Raw genomic sequence first — 22,383 nt, forward strand, 5'->3', positions numbered from 1 at the left:
ACTAGATTACATGTTCTGTTCATTCCCTTGGGAGCACCTGGTATTGGCCACTGTCGGATGACAGGTACTGGGCTACATGGACCTTTGATCTGACTTAGTATCATTCGTTTGATAATGGGTAGGCCCCTATCAGTTTCACAGCCATGAAAAACATGTCAGACCATGAAATTGACCCTGACTTACGAAATCTGAACTCCTCAAAATCGGCTGGGCTGAAGAGGGACAGGACTTGTGATTCCCTTGCTCATCTGTTGTGAGCAGGAGATCAGCCCCACCTCCAAGGGCATCACAGAAGAGATGGTGTATCACCCTCACTTCTGCACTGCAGCTGCGCTTGTGTTGATATGGGGACTCTGTAAAATCCATGTAGTTGACAACTGAAATATTCAGAAACTTAAGTCTTGAATGTGATTTTCATAGCGATAAGAATTTAGGATCTATTTGCAAAGAGTATATTTGCTACTCCAGCTGAGGACAGACCTTTAGGTTAGTAGTAAAACAAGAAAATTAAACACATGAAGTAGAAAGAGTTCTAGTTCGTCTGTCCATTTTTTTCTAGTCAAATCAAAAAAAGTGTATCGCTATCTTTAAAAAAAGTTATATTCACCCTTTGGGAAAGGGAAATAAATTTCTTCTTCATTGAGAATAGATATTCCTGCACAGTGACACCAAGCATTTTCAAACAACTCCCTTTAAAAAAAAAAAGATTTAAAATGGATTTTTTTTGTAAAAGGTAGAAGGACAGGGAATGAAAGGAAGAAGTAATTAAGGGATGAAGGAATGCTACTCATTACTCATGGATCAGAAGAGAAACCAATTTAATGTCTAAACTGAAGATATTTTTATGTTGGTTTGGGGGAAACAAGTTGATTTACAAATGCTACAGTCTTGCATTTCGTGTGTGCAGGTTTCTCTTCCTCCCCACTTTAAGGCAAAGTCAGTATATTACTTGAGGTCAGTTTAAGATACTCTCTCACATTACAATTTAGTACTCTGAGGTCAGTTTAAGATACTCTCTCACATTACAATTTAGTACTGTTTGTCACGTTCACAGTATTCACTAAATCACCCTCAATTGGGAAGCCCTAGATAGAGGTTTGTTAAATAATGCTTGCCTGCACATACTATAAAGTTGTGAAACTATACTGAAGTCTTTCATAATGCTTCAAAGTAACGCTGCTTCCATACAACACTGCCATGTTCTTAATTTTACTCTCCAGATGATATCTTACCAATTTCTACCAATGTTGTCCTTTTTGGTTTGCCAAAATCATTTAACAGATTGTGAGTTAGCATGACTTGTTCATTTTTGCATGCATGTATGCATACCATCTCTCTCTTTACATAGACAGTACAACATTAGGCTTGAATCTCATGTACTAGTTAGTATGAGCTCTAATTTTTGGATTAACGGCAGCAATGCACATGGTGCATTGCTTAAGTTCTACTAAGAATCTGTTTTCAGGAACAGATAATATGGGAAAAGATTTAGACTGAAACATACATTTTCCATTAGATAATAACATACTTAGGTCACGTTTGTTAGTTAAATATAAAATGTTTATACTATCACTTAAGGCCAAGTAATTTATGAAGTTGAAGAAACATTTAATAACTTGTATATATAATTTAATAAAGTGTTACCTTTCGGTGAAAAGTATTTTGCAAGTTAGGCCTTATATGTGAGTTTCTCAAAAAATTAAATTCTATGACCAAATTGTTCAGTTATGTCCCATGTGTAAAATGCCTTGCTGACTATCCTGCAAGCGTCTGCAGAATTAACATACTGAAATCACTGAAACAAGTTTTGCCATTAAACTTGCTGTACATCTAATAAGCAACAGAACCACCCATATTATACCCATCTACAGCAGGGATGGGTAGTAATTTTTAATAGGGGTCATTACAAAATGTTGGCAAGTGGTCAAAGGTCATACTTCTATGGAGAGGATAGGGGGTCTAGGATAGAGGCTGGGTGCAGAAAGGAGCCTGGGGTAGGTGACTGGGGTGCAGAAGAAAGTGTGGGGTCTGAGAGGGAGTTTGGGTAAAGAATCGGGTTGTGATCTGGGGCAGGGGCTTGGGTGCAGGATCTGAGGGGATAAGAGTGCAGGAGAGGATTCTGGCCTTGGGGAGGAGCTCTAGAAGGAGGTGCAGGGTCAGAGGGAGTTGTGATCTGGGAGAAGGAGGAAAGAGGGGTAGAAACTTTGGGTGGTGACCTGGGGCATGGAGTTGGAGTGCAGAAAGGATTGGGGTGCCTGAGGCAGGCTGTAGCTTGGAGGTGCTTACCTTAGCAGTTCCCAAGCAACAGCTCTGTAGGAACCTGAGGCATGCTCTCTGCCTTTCTGCTGAAGTCTCAGTCAGCTGGCTGCTCCACAGGGGTCTCCTCCAGGCATGGAGTTTGAGGGGTTGGGGGGTGGAAGGAGGCTTCACACACTGCCCCTGCCCTAACAAAAATTCAACTCCTACTGGCTGGAAACTGGCAAATTGGGAGCTGAAATTTCACTGGGGATGGGGCACCGTGCAAAACCTCCCATCACAGCTGTCAAGAGTGGAGAGGAGCCAGCTGTTTAAAGCATGAGCTGTTCTCAGCCTGAGGGTCCTAGCAAGGCAGCTGTGAGCTGGATCCAGCCCGCTGATAACCTATTGCCCGCCCTGATCTACAGCCATAGTGGAATATATTCAAACAAAGGCCATAATCACACAGAGCACAAATGAATTAATTTCAAGGTTTTTAGAAAAAGCCTTACCTGTATCAGTGAAAGACTGGATGTCATATGTCAGATCAACACTCAGATTTTCAGAATTTTCTGTCTTCTTAAATACTAACCCAATCACCCACATCGTACGAAATTCTTCCCTGAAAAATTATATACAATCATGTAACATTGGAAAAAATAGATTTAAGTTACTTAACCTAAAAAGTAACCTACTTAACCTACTCGTTAGATGACTTGTTTAGTAAAACGAGCAGAAAATTTGACTGTGTAGTTACATCTTTCCTAGCCTGGCATGGAAGTACCCAGAGGTCCAAATGTCAGAATTTGTACAAAACCATAACAGTAAACAAAAAGTCAGTTTCATGCTACCAACTAATAAATGTCATTAACCTTACTGCAAAAGATATAAAGCAAATACAAAACTGAGTCGTCACAACCCAGGACTGCTCAGTCCTGGCTCCAGCCAGCTCCTGCTGTGGCTCTGGAGGGCCTCCTTATTGACTAATTTTGTAGTTGATACAAACTGTATCCATTATACAGCTAGCCAGGTAATTGCAATTTAACATCCTTACTAAGGAGTAGGAACTGAGCTACCCAAAAGGTAAGTCTCTGTGCTGTCAGAGTTGCTGTGAAGGGACCAGGGTTGATACTAGTGTGATAGGGGGCACAGTACAATATGCTGCATTGTATTCAAAGCATCTGGCTGAGATTCATCATGACAATAGTAGGTGGCATCATGAGTGTAAAAATGGTCTGTGTCAAGGTTTTTACTGGCTGCTGTAGATGCTCAGGCATGGGGTTTCACTTTCCCCTTAGCTCTGTGGAAGAGCTTGCTTTGTTTTTTGACATGCTAGGTACTGGAGGGACCCAGTTCAACTGTAGTTATAGCCATTGCTATCGGTACCAAAAGTGTTTGGCTGATCTCAGAGTACCTTTTCTTGGTGCCAGTGGGCACCAACCAGTAGATCGGGGTCTACTGGTAAATCTTGGAGCCTTTGACAGGTGATCCTGACTGGTCTGGCCAAGAGGCTATCAAGCGCCAGCACTTCATCTGCTCCTTCCCCCACTGCTGCTTACCTCCTCCCATTTGTCTTGGAGCTGCCTTCCCTTCCCCACCCCCTCCAGTGAGCCTCCAGCTTGCTGTGCAGGCAGGGGAGAGGAGCTGATGTCCAAGAACCCCCTTTCTCACTCTGCATTCTTTCTCCACAGAGCAGAGAGGTAGCATAACAGGACTTGGGATGGAGTTTGCTGGCTGTTTTAGGGAGTGGTCCAGGGCAGGGGTGAGCCTGCCTTAGTCCCACTGACCCACCACCCAGGAGTCACCTGAGGTAAGCAGGGCCCAGCTGGAGCCCACATTCTGAAACCCTACCTCCTTCTGCACCCCTAGCCCCGAGCATTCCTGCATCCAAACGCTGTCCCAGAGCTTGCACCTAGATCCCCCTCCTACTTCCCAACTGCCTGCCTGAAGAGCCCCTCACACACCACATCCATAATCTAAGACCAGAGCCTGCACCCCAACCTTCTTCCCCAGCCTGATGAGAGTGAGGATGGGCAAGAGGGAGGATTCAGTCAACAGGGGCAGGGTGGAGCCGGGGCAAGGGTATTTATATTTTGAAACAGATCTAGATTGAACTTAAATTAAAAAATTGATCTCATACTTTAAAAGGTTGGAGACCACTGCCTTAGGCTGAGGATGGGGACAGTCTCCCGTCTTTGCTGCTTTCATTGGGCTATTCTGCCCTGGAAGAGGCTGTAGGGGATTTCTGGGCAGGAGGGGTTCATACCTCCAGCTCAGACACTGGGTAAAGAGATTTCTCCATGCTGAGATGCTTCAGCTATAAATCTCTTGTCTTTCTTGTGCATGCTTTGAGATTGTGGCAGTGTAAGCACTTTTGTTCTATGCATCTCAGAGACATCAGATGCACTGTAAATGTCCATCTGAAAGGGATACTGACAGTCATCAGGTAATGCAGCGTTTAAAAGCGTGGGGGCACTCATGCCCCAGAATGAGTGAAGTCTGAGAGCTGTATGGAGAAAGATACACCTGACTATAAAGCTGCTGCAGTCACAAGATAAATGAAACAGTCCTATGATGAATCTCTCTTTTTGGGGGACAGAGAAAGAGGAAAAAGGAGATAGCAGTCCTCAGTGAAATACTAACTACAGGTTAAAGCAAGAAAGTAGAGAATAGTAATAGCTGTGAAGTGGTACTGAATATTCCAACTCTAGCCAATGGCAGTAGAAAAGAAAGAGGGGGAATGGCTGCACAGTGGCAGTTAGCAGCCTGACCAGCAAGAGACAGTGTTTACGCATGTGCGGCTTAACTTGGCACTGCTACTTTAAATCTCCAGCTACAAGCGCAGAGGTGCATAAACACCTAAAGCAAAGCACCCACAGAAACAACACTGAAAGAAATAGAGTTACAAGTAAGGCTTACATTTACATTACCACTTAGGTTCGCAAAAACTTGTGTCATTTGGGGAGTGACTATTCCACACGCATGCGCACGCACACACGCACGCACACACTCCCGTCCAAGACATATAAGTATGTGATAATGCCTACGTAAACTTCTGCAACTCACAGGGGTGTTTAAGCTGATGGGACAGCTTTCCTATTGGAATGGAGCCTCTTTACTAATAGGTACAGCAGTGCTTTAAGTGCAGACATGCTTTGAGCAATCTATGATTTGTCACATTTTCAATGGCTTTTCCACATGCAAATGAGTATGTGGTACAGAATTATTTTAAAATTATATTTTTTGATTTAAGGTACTGAAATATCCCTGAAAGTTGACTACAAGGGGTAATCCATTTGGGTAGCCTGAAGTCTTGTAAACTGAACTAGTCTGGGAAACCCCACCCCAACCACTTCAAGAAGGCTCTTTTCTTCGTAAAATATGAAATCTAGGAAGAGAGACTAGCAGACTGAGAAACTAGTTTAGTGTAAGCCCAGATTCAATTGATTTCCAAGGCATTTAAGAGCAACATTTTAGGAATCCAGGTTTGTAAGTTATTGCTCATATGCATAAACCTTGTTTACACTGGATAAATGATGAAAAAGTGTGTTAACAGTAACTCCCCCCAAACCAGTCCCCACATGGTTTAACTATTAGGCCTGGTCCACAAACCATAGGCTGATGCAATATAGCTTACATCAACCTAGTTGTGCATGTGTGTGCACTCAAATTGCTCTCTGACCGCTGAAAGCACCTTGTTACACCAACACGGCATCACTACCTCCTGGAATGGCATGTAGTTGATGTATTTAGATCAACACCGCTTAAGTGTAGACATAGCAATTGTTATGTCTAGTAATGTTAAATTCTCAGGACTAAACTTTCGGAGAATATTCTCCAATGCAAGAATTTTTGAGAATTTCCTCTTAAATACGTGTTAAATAGTTTTTAAAGAATTTTACTATTTATAATGATGTCTTTCTTTAATAAAACTTCAAGAATCATGAAAGTTTCCAATTGTTAAAATGAAAATTCAGGAAAGTAAAGAAAAAAGACAGGTTTAAATTACTAGAACTTATTACAAATACTTTTATCTTTCTGGATTGAATACAAGTCTAATCAGAATCTGCACTTTCCGAATCTGACTGATTTTTTCTCTCTCCTTTTTCCTCATACATATCCTCCTCCTCTTCTTTGTCTTCAGCATCATCAATTTCTTCTTCCTCATTTCTCTGGTTCTGTTTCCTTTTTTCTCTTCGGAATTTCAATAGAGTATCATTTGGGTTTTTAAGAAGCTTTATATTATGGGCTATGAATGTCAGCTTGCCTGCCATTTCTTGTGTTAACTTTTTTTTTGCATTATGAATGATACTGTAAGTACTGAAACTTCTTTCAGTTGCTGCCGTTGTTGGTGGCATATTCAATATGTTGATCGCTACTTTCCCTAATTTTGATCCATAGCAAATACCTTTCCACCATGGTACTGCATCTATTGAGCCAGCTGATTTTGTTACATATGATTTACCAAAAAAGCCCCACATACACACATACCTTCTTTAGCACGATACTCTGCAAGCTCTGCAATGACTTTTGCTGAGAATGATCAGGGCCATACGTTCTTCTGACTAATTTATCGATGGATTCAGTTCCTTGTATTTGTTCATTTCTAGTAAGGCACTCACCATTGAATTTTGGATCTAGAATATTTGCAGCATAGTGAATGTCTTTGAGACATATCTTTTCTTTTTCCAAAACTTTTCATCACTTCCTGTTTTTCCTTGTTCATAAGTGGACTTTCGAGAAGTAGCCTATCAAAGTAATCGCTTAATTCCCTGAAACATTCAGGAACTTTGCTCATTTTTGGCTGGTCAGATTCAAGCAGCATAATCCATTTAACAACAGGACTTATCAGTGCATACTGTTTTTGAACCCATACCCAAAATACATCTTAATCCAGGATTGAATTCCTGGTACTTTTGCTCAGTTTAGTCTGTAAATCTTCATGGACAGCAAGGCATTTTAAGACATTTTTTTATTTCAATAAGCTTTTCAAACAATATAAAATGGAACCCCACCTAGATTTAAGTGCACAAGTTTTTCTCTTTTTTTAAATGCAGTAAAATGAGCTTGTAAAACTTGCAATGTGTTAATTTCCTTCACAGTAGTTTTACAGGTAGCTTCAGTTTCTTCAACAGATTTTAAGTTACTGATGTCACCAATTAACAATTTAGTTTATAAGCAGCACAAGTGTACATAGCAATGTGATTGTATTTTTTGTTAAGCATTGATAAGGATTTCACCATTGCTGCAGCATTATCAGTGACAATGGCACCAAATTTTTCAGTGCCTATTTCTGTCATTATTTCTTCCATACGGAATGCCATATACTCAGCAGTATGGCATTCAACATCAGTTGCCACTGTCTTGTAAAACACTGGTTGGGGTGTTGATATAATACAATTTATAACAGATTCATTTCTTCAGTTGCTCCAAGCATCACATTGCAGTGCAAGAGAAGAGGCTTCAGCAATTTTTGTTTATAAGAGCATCAACACGTTGATATTCAGCTTCCAAAAGTTTGCTAGAAAGTGTGCACTTGGATGGCATCTTGTAAGATGGTCTTAATTTTTTACATGAAAGTAATCCAATCTTTGTTTTCAACCAGTGAAAGAGGTGACCCCGATAAGAATATAGCTCATGCAAAAAATTCATCCAAAACTTTTTTAGTTTCATTCATAGAATCAAAGTAGCGACTTACAGAGTGAGACGCCTTGGCTGAACTAGATGTAGAAGGTGGTGATGTAAGTTCACTAGCACTCTAACAGTGTTCTATAGATGCTGATGTAGTTGATGGTTGAGGTGATCTGCTTCTGGACTCAGAATTTTACTGCCTTTTCCTTGATGTAAGCAGGAGTCTTCAAACAATTGGAAATATGATCTCTCAGCCTTGTTGCATTTCTGTTGTATTCAGCCTTGCAGTACTTACATTCATATAACAATTTGTCTAACTGTTTTATGAAGGAAATAATCCCACATCACTTTTAGGCTTAGTTCTTTTCATACTGATGAAAACAATTACACAATTACACCTTTCACAAAAGAGAATAAATGTGTTATTGCCTCTTTATATACTTTTTGTGATGCTTCCAGAACGTTCCATAATCAGAATTTCTGACTCGTGAATGTTCTAGAAAGTTCCATAACACTCTGGAACATTCTATAATGTTCTCAAACTATCCTGAATGATCAAGAAACCTCTTTAACATATATATTATTTCAAGAGGAAACGAAAAATAAGAAAATTCTCAAAAATTCTAGGGAAATAATCTTTTGGAGAATATGCTCAGAATATTCTCGTTCTCAGAGAATATTCTCACCTCACATCACTAGTTATGTCACACCAAACAGTCCCCACAATGACCACACTAACTGCTCAGGGGGTCAGAGACCAGAAGCATCCTCCACAATAAAGTCCTGCACATTTCTGAAATTCCTTTTCCTAATTAATCAAGTAGCTCTCCAATATTGGGTGCAACTGCCAAAATTACCATGTCAGGTGTAGGCACCAGGACGTGCTCCTGCTTGGAGAAGGACAGGAGATTCTGATTTCCTGAGCTTGAAGAAAGAAGAGACTGTGCAAGCATGCTCCAACACAGCCAAAGAAATGTCAGTATCTACGAGAATATTTCCAAACTACAATGATTAGAGTCTGACCAAGCAGATCCCCCCCCATCAACACCAAACGAAAAAAAAATTCTATCTGCACTCCTCCTGACGGTCGTATTTACAATCTGGATTTCTATATACAATGCTTCCGCAACAATGCACAGACTGACATTATGCACCACCACCACCAACTGACATACAATCTCAGTCGCACTGAACACTATGCTATCCAGAGTCTCAAAAATAACCCTGACATTATAATCAAACCAGATGACAAAGGGGGAGCTGTGGTCATTATAAAGAAGTCAGACTATGACCAGGAGGCAACTAGACAACTCTCCAACGTCACATTTTACAGACCTCTCTGCTCTGATCCCACTTCAGAACAACAAAAGAAACTACACTATCTCCTTAAGGAACTCCCTGCCTATACTGGGGACCAAATTCACACAAACATCTTCTGAACCCTGACCACAATTGTTCTATTTGCTTCCCAAAAATCCATAAACCTGGACACCCTTGACGTTCCATCATTTCAGGTATTGGCACACACACACTATCGGATTATCCAGCTATGTAGACTCTCTCCTCAAACCCTATGTAACCAACACTCCCAGCTACCTCCAAGATACCACTGACTTCCTGAGAAAACTACAAAACATTGATAACCTCCCTGATAACCTCCTTGCCACCATGGATGTAGAAGCTCTCTACATCAATATTCCACATGAAAATGGATTGCAAGCGATTAGAAACACTATCCCAGAGGATACCACAGCCAATCTGGCAGCAGGCCTATGCAACTTTGTCGTCACCCACAATTATTTCCAATTTGGAGACAACGTATACCTCCAGATCAGTAGCACAGCCATGGGTACCCATATGGCCCCATAGTTCGCTAACATCTTTATGGCTGACTTAGAACAACATTTCCTCAGATCCCGTCCCCTTTTGCCCCTCCTTTACTTACACTACATCAATGACATCTTTATGATCTGGACCCAGGGCCAAGAAACACTGGACGCATTCCACAGAGACTTTAACAACCTACACCCCACCATCAATCTCAGCCTGGACCAATCCGGGAGCTTTCCCTTGCAACAAACCCCGTTGCCAACTTTGTTCACATATTTACTCTGGTGACACTATTACTGGATCTAACCATGTCAGTTATATCATCAAGGACACACATTTCTGTTCATCCAGAAATATAATTTATGCCATCATGGGCCAACAGTGTCCTTCTGCTATGTATATTGGACAGACTTCTCAGCCATTTTGCCAAAGAATTAATGTCCACAAATCAGACATCTTCATAAGGAAAAACCAGTTGATTTTCATTTCAACCTACCTGGACGTAGTCTTAATGACCTTACTACACGCATCTTACTTCAAAGAGACTTTAACATCAGATTACAGAGGGAAACTTCAGAACTTTCATTCATGCTTAAATTTGACACTTTACGAATGGACCTTAACAAAGATGCTAATTACCTTACACATGACAAAGATAGCTTTCCCACTTATCACCCCTGATTAGCCATTCACTTACTCAAATAGCTATTCCCTTACTCGCTCTCCCTCTCCCCACTTTCTGTATTAAATCTGATATGTCCGTTTAATAATGTGTTCATTTTTTTCCATTGTATTCCTTTGGTATATATGGTCACACTAATTCTCTTCCAGAATACGATCTGAGGAAGTGGGTCTGGCCCACTAAAGCTCATCACCTATTAATCCATTTTGTTAGTCTTCAAAGTGCTAAATAGTTTTTCCTTTTATTTGACCTGTAACTGTTGTTCTTCGAGATGTGTTGCTCATGTCCATTCGCATTAAGCGTCTGTGTCGTGTGCATGGATTCTGGAGCCTTTTTTCCCCAGCGGTATCTGTCGAGCCAGCAGGGGGTCCTCTAGAGTGGCGCCAACATAATGTCGAATAAGTACCCTGCTGGCCCTCTCTTCCCTCAGTTTCTTCTTGCTGGAAAACTCTGATGAAGGCGAGGTGGTGGGGGGGGGGGGGGTGTCAAAATGACATGAGCAACACATCTCGAAGAAGAACAGTCACAAGTAAGTAAACATTTTTCCTTCGAGTGCTTGCTACTGTGCATTCAAATTAGGTGACTCCCAAAGCAAAACTAATGGAGGCAGAGTCAGAGAAGAATACAGGTTAAACCAAGGCTGACTGCAATATCAAAGCTGCATCGTCCCTCGCTTGCTGGGTGATCGCATAACTTTGCTGCCCTACAAATATCCAATATAGCGACCTGCACCAGGGAGGCTGTTGAGGAAGCATGTGCCCGAGCAGAGTGAGCTGTGATGCATGGCAGTACCCTGCCTGCCAGATCATAACACTCTGATACATGATGAAATCCAGGATGACAAGCGCTGGGCTGACACTGGCATACCTTTCATCCTTTCTGCCAATGAAATAAAGAGCTGTGGAGACCTGTGAAACTCCCTTGTCCGGTCTATGTAAAAAGCCAGAGCCCACTTCGAATCTAGGGAGTATAGAGCCCACTCCCTTGGGGTTGCATGAGGTTTTTGGGAAGAATATCGGCAGGTAAATGTCCTGCAACATATGGAATGTAAAGGGAGGAAGGCCAGGTGGAGGGACAGACGCACTCTGTCTGCTGAAAAAACATATATGGAGAATCAACTGGTAATGCTCTCAGCTTTGAAACTAGCCGATGTGATCGCCACTATAAAGATTACCTTAAACAATAGGTGTTTAAGGAAGCACGTGGCCAACAGCTCAAATGTAGGGCACATAATTCTGGTGAGCACGAGGTTGAGGTCCCACAACTGCACCAGTTGCTTGACATAAGGGAACAGCCTGTCCACTCCCTAAGCAATCTCTTGACCATGGAGCTTGAGAACATGGATCCCCCCTCCCTTTCCCCTGGCCGTAGTCAAGTCCAAGCAGGCTCCCACAAATTCTATAACTTGAGTGGGTAGTAAGGTGGATTTCTCCTAATTTATTAGGAGACCCATCCTGCTGGACAGATCTCTAATAAGGTCTATGCAATATAACACCTGCTCCTTGGAGCAGCCCCTGATGAGCCAATCATCTAGGTAAGGGAACACCCAGACTCTGCGCCTCCTCAGGAAAGCAGCTACTGTGGCTGTGCACTTTGTGAACACCCTTGGTGCCATAGACAGCCTGAAAGGGAGGACTGAAAACTGGAAGTGTTCCTGCCCCACAGTAAACCTGAGAAACCTCCTGTAGGCAGGCCTTTTGGAAACATGAAAATACGCATCTTTCAAGTTGACAGCAGCATACCAGTCCTCCATTTCCAGGGAGGGAATAAGACACATCAATGTGACCATCTTTAACTTTGCTTTTGGTATGAGGGCATTGAGACCCTCAAAAGGTCCAAAGTAGGTCTGTGGCCCCCCCTTAGAATATCCCACTGCCACCAGGATATCCCCTTCTGTTCAAAGCAGAGGACCCATCAGTCAGTTGCAATCTGGGCCCAGACCTGGTAAAAATGGGAGAGCCTGTCCTCAAATGTTGGGGGGTCCTCACACAGGAACTGGCACTCTGTCCTCGGGCATACCTTCAAAACAAGGACCTGGGCTGCTGAGGAAAGGGTAGCCCTGCTCTCCTTTCTGAGCCCAAATGAGACCTACACCTCCTCTTGAGTCCATTGGAATTATTGTTGCCCGCATTTCGAGGCCTGTGCACTTGATCAAGCCTATAACCTTGAGAGGGAGGCCTACCCTGTGGTCTAGGGTTGAACAACTACCTCTACCTAGCCATTGTGTGGATTCCCAGAGACATACATGTAGCCCTGGAGTCCTTTAGTCTATGCAGCCTGGCATCAGTCTGTACGGAGAGAAGTCCCTTCCCCCCAAGTCCTGCAGTGTGTTCTTCACCTCAGAGATATGCCAGAAACTTGCAACCAGGCCCCATGGCACATCACCACCCGTGGCCATCGTTTGTGCCGCCAAGACTGTCGCATCCAGCAACGTTGCGGGGGATATAATCCTACCCTTCTCTGTCAGTGCTACCAACTCCTGGTGAGAGAGTCTTGTGGCAGGTGTTCTTTAAATGTATCCGCGCCATCCAGGTATTTTATATATTCCTGCTTAAAATTGCCTGTTGGCTGGCAATGCGCAGTTGAAAGCCTCTGGTGGCATATGCCTTCCTAACCAGCAGATCCAGTTTTTTCGGCTCCCGGCTTTTGGGGGTAGGTCCTGGCTGACCCAGTCTCTTTTTGCCCTGCCGCTGGGACCACAAGCGAGTCTGGGGCCGGATGAGAGTATAAATGTTCATGTCCTGTCTGGGGACAAAATAGCACCTCTACTCCTTTCTGAGTAGGCAGAACGGATGCCAGCATCTGCCACAAATTGGTGGTCATCTTAGAAACTCTCTTCTTGAGTGCCAGTCTCGGTGGTGCATCTGCCAATAAAATGTCCATCATGGAGTCTGAGTCCTCACTGACAACTTCTTCCTGCACCCCCAAATCAGCTGCTAGATGACACAGCAGCTTTTGCTGGGCTCTGGAATCCATAAATGGCATAGATAGAGCTGGGTCAGCCAGGGCCTCGTCTAGAGAGGATGACGACGACTCCCTTTATCACTGGCTGGCCTTGAATTTGGTCTGCCATTTGGGAGGTTGCCAAGGATTGTGGTTGGTCCTGCACTCCCTGACCTTCACCCTCTGCCTGGGAACATGCAGGTCTCTCTGCAGGCTACCTATATATTCCGAGGCTGGGGCTCTGGACAAGGGGGTCACTGATGGTGTACCCCTGGATCAAGACCGAACAGAACCCTGAGTAGATGGCGCCGGGCCTTGCATTTGGTGGTAGTCCCACAGCATTCGGAATGGCCATTGCAATTGGATTGGAGGTGACCATGTTTGATGGGGCTGGTATCCCTAGTTCTGGGAGTGGTGCAGAGGAGAGGACCTACGTGAGGATACACCGGATTGTACTGATTCTGTGTCAGACTCCAATGAATAGTCCGATGCCAACCACGGCAGTGCCATTGAGGGAGCCTGAGAGAGGTTGCAAGGCCGGTGCTGAGTGACCAATTGTTTGCCTCGATGCACTGGAGCAGGGAGCCTCATTACAGCGGGTGTGAAAGCCCCAGACACACCCTGATGCCTTGTTTCCATTATGTGCCAGTCTATACCATCTCCCGGTATCGATTTGCTCGGTGCCAAAGATGGTGCTACCAGTGCCAATGAGGTCACCGTTGTCAAGTATGTACCCGGTGCCTTACGTGTCACCGAAGCTGAGGGCAGAATGCTCATCTGCGCTGAGTGTCTGCCCTGTCTCGGCGCCGACTCCGACTCCGGTGCTGGGGAAGAGAAGGGCGAGAAGGTGAGCTTGATCAGCTCCCTTGCAGCATCAAAAGTGTTAGGGGTTGACAGCCTGACTACATGAAGGACTCTCTTGGATCGGACTTCTTGGCTGTGACGAGCTCAACCGGTGCCTAAAGGGGCCAGGACTGTCCAGATGTCAAGAGGGGTGAGTCTTCTCCGTGGTATCCCCCATGCTCCTGCTTCCCTGGAGATCTTTCTCTGTGTTGCCATCTCTTTTTAGGGACCGGGGATTGCGAATGGTGCCTAGAAGGTGCCAACTTTTGCAGTGCCAAAGCTTGCGCCGGTGCACAATAACTCGTGCAGATAACTCGTGCACCGATGTCAGTGTGCTCCTGATCGCTGGTGCTCATTCCAACATTGGCTGTAGCATGGACTCCATAAAGAGCAGCATGAGATGTGAATCCAATTCCCCTTTCGAGGAGGGCTTAAAACCTCTGCAGATCAAGGTGGCCCTCCTCCAGACACTTTAAACAGAAGTCATGGGGTTCCCCGGAAGGCATAGGTTTTGCACAAGTCGTGCAAGGCTTGAATCCTTGTGGACCTGGCATCCACTTCTCTTGAAGGGGAGAGTTAGCAATAAATACGAATAATAAGAAATTGACCTAATTAATTGCTAACTATTTACACTTCAAGCAACTAACTACAAAGACAACTATGATCACACTGGATGCACACCCACACGAAACGCTCCAAGCTACCATCATGGGCGGTAAGAAGGAACTGAGGGAGAGGAGAGCCAGCAGGGGTTCGCCATTATGTTGGTGCCACTCTGGGGGCTCCCTGCTGGCACGACCAATACCACAGGGGAAAGTCTCCAGAATCTGGGCACACAGCACACATGTATCTAATTCGAATGCTCATGAGCAAGCACTTGAAGTATCAGAAGGAGTACAATAGGGCCTAGCAGCAGTGCTGCATAAAGGTTAACAATCCAGCTGGTGCTGAGCTGCAGATCTGCCAGTTTTATTAAGAGCTGCATGCCATACTTGGCAGAGACATTCCCCAGACCTCCACCACCCTCATCCCGCAACAGCACTATGGATACCTCCAAGAAGCTCAAGTCACAAGTCCATCTTCTTTGTCCATCACAAGGAGGATATGGTGATGGACAAAGAAGAGGTATATGGGAAACAGGTGATGAGGGACTCCAACTGTGCAGTGAGCTAGGATCTGTTTTTGATTCTACCATAGGTCTGTCGAACACAGGTAAGCCCAATGCAGGAGAAGAAATTTTAGGTAAAAATATGTTGATAAAATTTCCAATTACATGGATGGTACCCCTAAAGCAGGACACAGTATTTCAACTATTTATTAGCTTCCTTATGCTAGAAAAGAGTGGTTCAACCAAGAGAGGCAGAGTTGCTATAGCATTTTCTTCCCTTGTAGAGTTGGGCCTCAGTGACAACTTCAGCAGACACCCCTGTAGTAAACTGGCTAGCAACATATAGGCCTGGGCAGCTTTGGGATGCCAGCAGCAGCTGTGCTGTCTCTGCCTGTGTCAGCTTCAGGAGTGATATCAGGTAAAAGCTGCTGTAGAAAATCGTATCAATATCCAGCACTGTTACATTGTTGTTAGAATACTGCAAGCAAGCAATTTCCCCGTTCTCCCAACTTGTCAGCCAGACTCATGACAGCTAATGCAGTAACTGGTGCAGTGCACCCGCAACACCAACTAGAAGTGAAAATGAAATGGGAGAGCAAGAGGTGAGAGTTCAGAATCTTAAGTTTTTGTTTTCTGTAGTGAATACACTGACAATGTCACCTCTGAGTTTTATCTTTTGCTGCGGCCATTGTAGCCATCAGGCTCTCTTCCGCCATATCTGTGGAATACCCGAACAAAATGAGGAAAAAGAAAGGGAGTCAAGATGAAAGGAAATCCTGAAAGCCAATGAATACAGGATCTGGAGAATGAACAAGTGAAGAGAAAAAAGGTCCACAAGTTGCAGCAGGAAGACGACATAAAGGGGCTTCTCAAGCAGCCAACAAATGCTGTAGACACTGGTCAATCTGCAGATTCAAGAGCCCTGGGCTTGCCTCCTCTCCTATAACCCACTGAGAACTTCATATCAAGAAATCCCAATAATCAGAGAATCAAAGGGTTGGAAGAGACCTCTGTAGGTCATCGAATCAGACACCCTGCCAAAGCAGGACCAACCCTAACTAAATCATCCCAGCCAGGGCTTTGTCAAGCCAGGACTTAAAAACCTTTAGGGATGGAAATTCCATCACTTCCCCTCGGCAATCCATTCTAGTGCTTCACCATCCTCCTAGTAAAATAGTTTTTCCTAATATCCAACCTAGATTCCCCTCCCCCCCACTGTAACTTAAGGTGCTCCATTTTCTGCCATCCATCACTACTGAGAACAGCCTCTCTCCATCCTTCCATGCTCTTTGGAACTCCCCTTCAGGTAGTTATCAAATCCCCCTACACTCTTCTCTTCTGTAGACTAAGTAAACCCAAATCCTTAGCCTCTCCTTCTAAGTCATGCACTCCAGTCCCATAATCACTTTTGTTGCCCTCCGCTGGACATTCTCCAATACATCCACCTTCTTTCTGTAATAGGGGGCCCAGAACTGGACACAATACTCCAGATGGCCTTACCAGTGCCAAATAAAAGGGAATAATCACTTCTCTACATCTGCTGGCATTGCTCCTCCTAATGCACCCTAATATGCTGTCAGCCTTCTTGGCTACAAGGGTACACTGTTGACGCATATCCAGCTTCTTATCCGCTGTAATCCCCAGGCCTTTTTCAGCTGAATTGTTGCTTAGCCAGTAGGTCCCCAGCCTGTAGCAATGCTTGGGATTTTTCTGTCCCAAGGCAGGACTCTGCACTTGCCCTTGTTGAAGCTCATCAGATAATTTCCCACCCTGACATGTGGCATCATGGTTTGCAGCATTACTCCTACCACTCCACAGACATTGAAGACAACCACAAACTTCATATATACAGACACGTGAAAGCCTTGGTTGATGATTATAAATATTAAAAAAAGAGAGCGTGCGCATGCGCACGCTTGGTCTAACAAGCTATATATCGAGCAAGCTGTGGTGGACATGATTTCCTCCTACCTCTACCCCCTCTCCCACTTCCCTCCACCTTCATATGTTCAGTGGAGATCTCTAGCATCTCTGGTCCAAAGCAAAAACAATTTGCACATAAAACACTGCCATGAGATGAGCTTCACCAAGGCAAACACCTGTTTGATGCTTGTACACAGAGGAGGGCAGGAAGAATACAGGGTTCCAGAACCACAGGAAATGGGTATAATCCCTGAAGGATGGGCTGTCCTTGAATAGGGATGACTAGCTAATTTACCACTAACTACAGGGGTCTGCAACCTATGGCTCTAGAGCCAAATATGGCTTTTTTGTCATTCCCAAAATACATACAACTTCTTAAATTAAAATGAAAAATCCAATATTTTTTTAATTTCACCTTTAACTGTTCACTTTAACAACCATCCATACTCTCCACTCAATGGGGGTCATGCATATTTTCTTTTCATTTGATTGGTCAAGGAATCCGTCCATCATACATGGTGAACTCTAACTCCCTGACAGTAAAAATGGTGGGGGAAAAAAGAGATGACAAGTAGCAAAATTTTTAAAAAAGGAATGGATAGACTTGTATGCATTTGTGGATAGGTCTGAATCGTCACACTGTCTCATTTGGAGTGAGACTGTTCTCAAACAAAAATAACCTGAATTTCATGACAAAACATGCAGCATTTGCTACAAAATACCCTGAGGGCGATGTAGTAAGATGAAGGCCTAAAACATAAGCCCATGCAGCACAGGCCTGGTCTCAGGCCTACCTAACAATAGACAAAACATGGCAAACAAATCAAAGCTAAGCTGTGAGCAAGAGGCAGGTCCCAGTCCACAGAACTTGGTACGAACAGAGCTGAGTGCAAAACACTAACTGGTGCTAGGAACTGACTGTAGAATAACAACTGGTACTAATCAGAAGATGAAATCATGTGGTAGCACTAGCTCATTAAAACAAACTCCCCACAGATACAGACTCAGGAAAAGATCTAAAATGACAGCATGATGGATAGAGGGGATCTAATCAAACCAGGAGTTGCAGGGTGACAGGTGGCAACCTGACAATGTCAGCAGTGAGGTCTGATTTGTTGCACCTGCATATAAGGTGATGTCTTGGGGGGGAGGGGGGGAGGAAGACAGTCTTTGGATAACCTAGAGGGCAGTGGAAATTTCCCACTTACTGAGTCATTCCATTGTACATAGGCACAGTGGTTCAGGAGAGTCTACTGACAACTATTACTGTATTTTGCTTTACAATAAACCTAGCCTGGCACGTTCCATCCGTATCTGGTTTGTGGTCTTCGGGGGCTCTCTTGGAGTCTGCTGTGGAAACTAAGTGCACAAGTCAACACAGCACACATCACTGAGCACACACACAAGCAGCCTTCAACGGAACCAGAGACCTGTGAGGACACCTTGGCAGTAAATCCTGTGAAAGTAGAAAGAATTATACTGTAAGAAAAAGATGAATTGTGCTGTAATAACTGAATAAGTTGAAGGAATTCTGTTTGTCTTTTTAAGAGAAAGAAGAAAAGTATGTTAATGTTGATTGTAGGTATGCAGATCAAGGTGCTAGCCAATTTGGGCCTGAGTTTAACAGGAAAAGGAACATTAAGTGTTAGACAGGAAACAATTCCAGATAATCAGGGAGATATAGCCAGGAGATTGCTGTGTGCTTAATATTGAAATGAAGATACTTAACCACACTAATAATGTGAAGTTTTGCCACACCCTTTGATCTTGTTAACTTGGCCTTTTGACTGTATAAAATCAAGGGGTTTGAACCTTGTATGGTACTCACATTTTCTCCATGCATTCTAGCAAAGCTTTGCAGAATAAACAGAGCAGTCTGCCAAATCTGTGAGTCCTGTCTGACTTTGACAATTTGGAGGTTCCACCGAGATGGCAACCGTCTTCGCTGAAGCTGTGTGATCCCTGACTGTCTTGCAGGACTACCGTGGCAGCCGGCACCTGGGCATTTAGCCCGAGCGGTCCTCCGCCAGAACGGAAAGGTGCACAGCCACAGCGAAGTCTACGCCATCGAACCTGTTGGTTCCTGCTCTGTTCTGGTAGGGATCCCGGGATCTAACATCAGGACTCTGGTCAGGTAATTATTTTGTCCGGACTGAGGACTGTCTTGTCTCTGTGTCTATCCGTCTTCCCTGTGGTGTGAGTGAGTCTGGGAGCCATCCCTGTCCAGGGACTGGCCGACCAAGGGGCTCCTGTCCCCACGGTCTGTGTGACTGGAATCTGCACAATCGCAGCCGCACCACGCCTTGGATGAAATCCTTGGAGTGAACGCAAGGGCGATTGAGGCAGTAGCCTGTGGGCTTCTTTTGTGTGTTGCACCGGGCACCGCTCTGACGAACCCGAATTTCCTCCTGGTGTGATTGGTGTGTGAAGTCCTCCTGTATGGGTAACCAGACGTCTAAGCAAGGGCAGTTCCCTAAAGGGACCCTGGCTCAGTTTATATATTTTAGAAAGGGTCCGGACTCCTGTAAATTTCTGGAAAAATGATCTAGATTGACTCTGGGGGGATCCCAAAACTCAGTGGCCACTGTTAGGATCTTGGAACAAAGACCAAGTGGACGTCTTAAAAGACAAACTTGGCCTTCCCAAAACTAAATTGGCTAGAGGAGAGGTAGATTGCTTCATGCAGTGGTGGGACGAGGCAAATCTTAAATGAACTGAATTGAAGCTCGCCTCCCTTAAAAATTCTAATTATAAGAAAAAGCTTTATTGGAAACCTCCTCTCCCACCACCAGACCAAGCGCTTCCCTTTACCCCGTCCTCCAAGAAGACTCAGACCGGTCCCACTTGAAGCTATAAACCCTGGATCCACACGGAGCTCCACTCGATTTTAAAAGGTTTTCCAAAGCCCCAGGAAAACCCTACCAAATTTGCAGAGGAATTTTGCTAGTGTGCAATGCCTATGAACCCTCTGAAGCAGACCTCCTGCAACTGTGTAAGCTACTTATAACCCCGTAAACAGCAACAAAGAAAAAAAACCCGGGCAACTATCACACAGACTGACTGATGGTTTTTGTTTGTTTGGTTGGTTTTTTTGGGTTTTTTGGGGTACAGCAACCAGGTGAAAATGGACAGGGCGCCCTGGCGCATGCGTTTGTTAATAGCCTCTTATCTGCTATTAGCAGTATGTTAAAGCAAATAAGTGTTGGATGGGAGGCCAAGACCATGGACAAATTGCAAGCAGTGGCAGAGCATTGCCACTGCACTCTAAAAGGAAAGAGAAGCAGTCCTCACAAAAGTTGATAGCTCTGCAAATACAGCATTATTCAGGGCAGGGCAGACAGTACTGGGAATGGGGAGGGTACCAAGAATGGGGATAAGGTCAGAGAAGGGGTCGTGGCACCGGGTTTTTGGGATTTAGAGGTTTCAGCTCCGGTCATATCCACCCTGTGGGAACAAGGCATTATTGTCCCCTGTTCCAGCCCCTGTAACACCCCTATCCTCCCAGTTCGAAAAGCTGATAGTAAATCATGGCGGTTTGTTCAGGATCTTCAAGCTATTAACTGCATTGTTGTACCCATCTTTCCTGTAATCCCTAACCCAGCAACTATTCTGGCTTCTATCACACCAGATGCAACTCATTTTACTGTTATTGATCTGTGTTCTGCTTTCTTTCTGTCCCGGGTGACACAGGTCCAATATGTAAATGATCTACTCCTCTGTTCCCCTTCATTATCTGCCTCAAACTGACTCTTTAGTGCTTCTCACTGCCCCCCCCACCCCCACCTTAGGGTTACCTAACTGCTGTAAGCCTTTTACCCTTTTCTGCCATGAGCAATCTGGTTGTGCACTTGGGGTTTTTACTCAGGAGCATGGTGGCAAAAATCGTCCAGTAGCTTATTTCTCTGCCACCTTGGATCCTGTTGCCCAAGGTCTACCCCCCCGTCTGCGGGCTGTGGCTGCCGCGGCACGCCTAATTGAAATGTCTGAGTCCCTTGTCTTCCGCTCTCCTGTTTCTCTCATGGTCCCTCACTCTATAGAAACTCTCCTGCTACAATGTAATACAGCTCACCTTTCCTCCGCCCGCCTCACTTTTACTGCTTTCGGCTTCGCATATCACCATAAAGTGCTGTTCTCAGTTGAACCCTGCCACTCTCCTTCCTCTGTCTAATGACGGTGAACCCCACGACTGCCTTGCAAGTGCCTCTGCTGTCACCGTCCCATGCCCCGACCTTTCTGATGTCCCTCTCTCTAACTCCGACCTTGTGTTATTCACTGACGGTTCCTGCTTTAGAGATAGCCAAGGTCGTCTCCTTGCAGGATACACTGTGGTATCACTCTCTGAAACCCTAGAAGCTGCGCCTTTACCTTCTGTGACTTCAGCACAAGTTGCTGAACTAGTTGCCCTAACCCGCGCTTGCTTTCTGGCTGAGGGACGCTCCACCACCATTTATACTGATTCTCGATATGCTTTTGGGGTTGTACATGACTTTGGCACCCTCTGGCAAGCTCGGGGTTTCCTTACCTCTGCTGGTACCCCTATCAAGAATGGCCCCTACATTTCTGCTCTCCTGTATGCAGTTTTACTCCCATTTGCCTTAGCTATTGTTAAGTGCCCTGGCCACTCCACAGCAGATACTGATGTTGCTAAGGGTAATGCATTTGCTGATGCAGCTGCTAAACAAGCTGCTACCATAGAACCTTCCCCAGATGCGTTTCTCGGCTCCCTTTCTGTACCATCCCTTTCTGAACTTACCCTGCTCCAAGACTCAGCCCCAGAAACAGAAAAAGACTCCTGGGTCGCCCAGGGTTGCTCTCTACACCCTGATTCCCTTTGACGCTCGCCTAGTGGTGCCTTTGTGGCCCCCTTTTCGCTCTACCCAGCTCTGGCCACCCTGCTACATGGCGTTTCGCATGTCGGAAAGGAGGGTATGATCTCTGCTGTAACTAAGGCAGAATGGTGGGCCCCCCATTTCAGCTCTTTCGCAGCTCGCCACTGTGCCGCCTGTACCACTTGCCAAAGCTACAATGTTGGCAAACCTGTAAAGGTAGCTCAAGGGTTCCGAGGCCTGCCCCAAGCACCGTTCTTGCATTGGCAGCTTGATTTTGTACAAATGCCTAAGTGTCAACGCTATGAATTCATTCTGGTTATGGTATGCTTCTATTCGGGTTGGATTGAAGCCTTTCCTTG

At 44.7% G+C, this 22,383-nt stretch overlaps 1 protein-coding gene across 3 annotated transcripts in view; it reads right to left on the reverse strand.

Moving 5' to 3' along the window:
- The window catches only part of PAPOLA (poly(A) polymerase alpha), a 104,125-nt gene that overhangs the window by 22,251 nt on the left and 59,491 nt on the right, over positions 1–22,383 (reverse strand). For all 3 annotated transcript variants that reach the window (XM_006133714.5, XM_006133713.5, XM_089778361.1), the window contains exon 15: positions 2,748–2,857. In XM_006133714.5, coding sequence (XP_006133776.2) covers positions 2,748–2,857 — 110 coding nt within the window. The remainder of the gene's footprint in view (positions 1–2,747; positions 2,858–22,383) is intronic.

Source organism: Pelodiscus sinensis, chromosome 5, assembly GCF_052426305.1.
Source record: "Pelodiscus sinensis isolate ZL-2025 chromosome 5, ASM5242630v1, whole genome shotgun sequence".
Taxonomy (NCBI): domain Eukaryota; kingdom Metazoa; phylum Chordata; order Testudines; family Trionychidae; genus Pelodiscus; species Pelodiscus sinensis.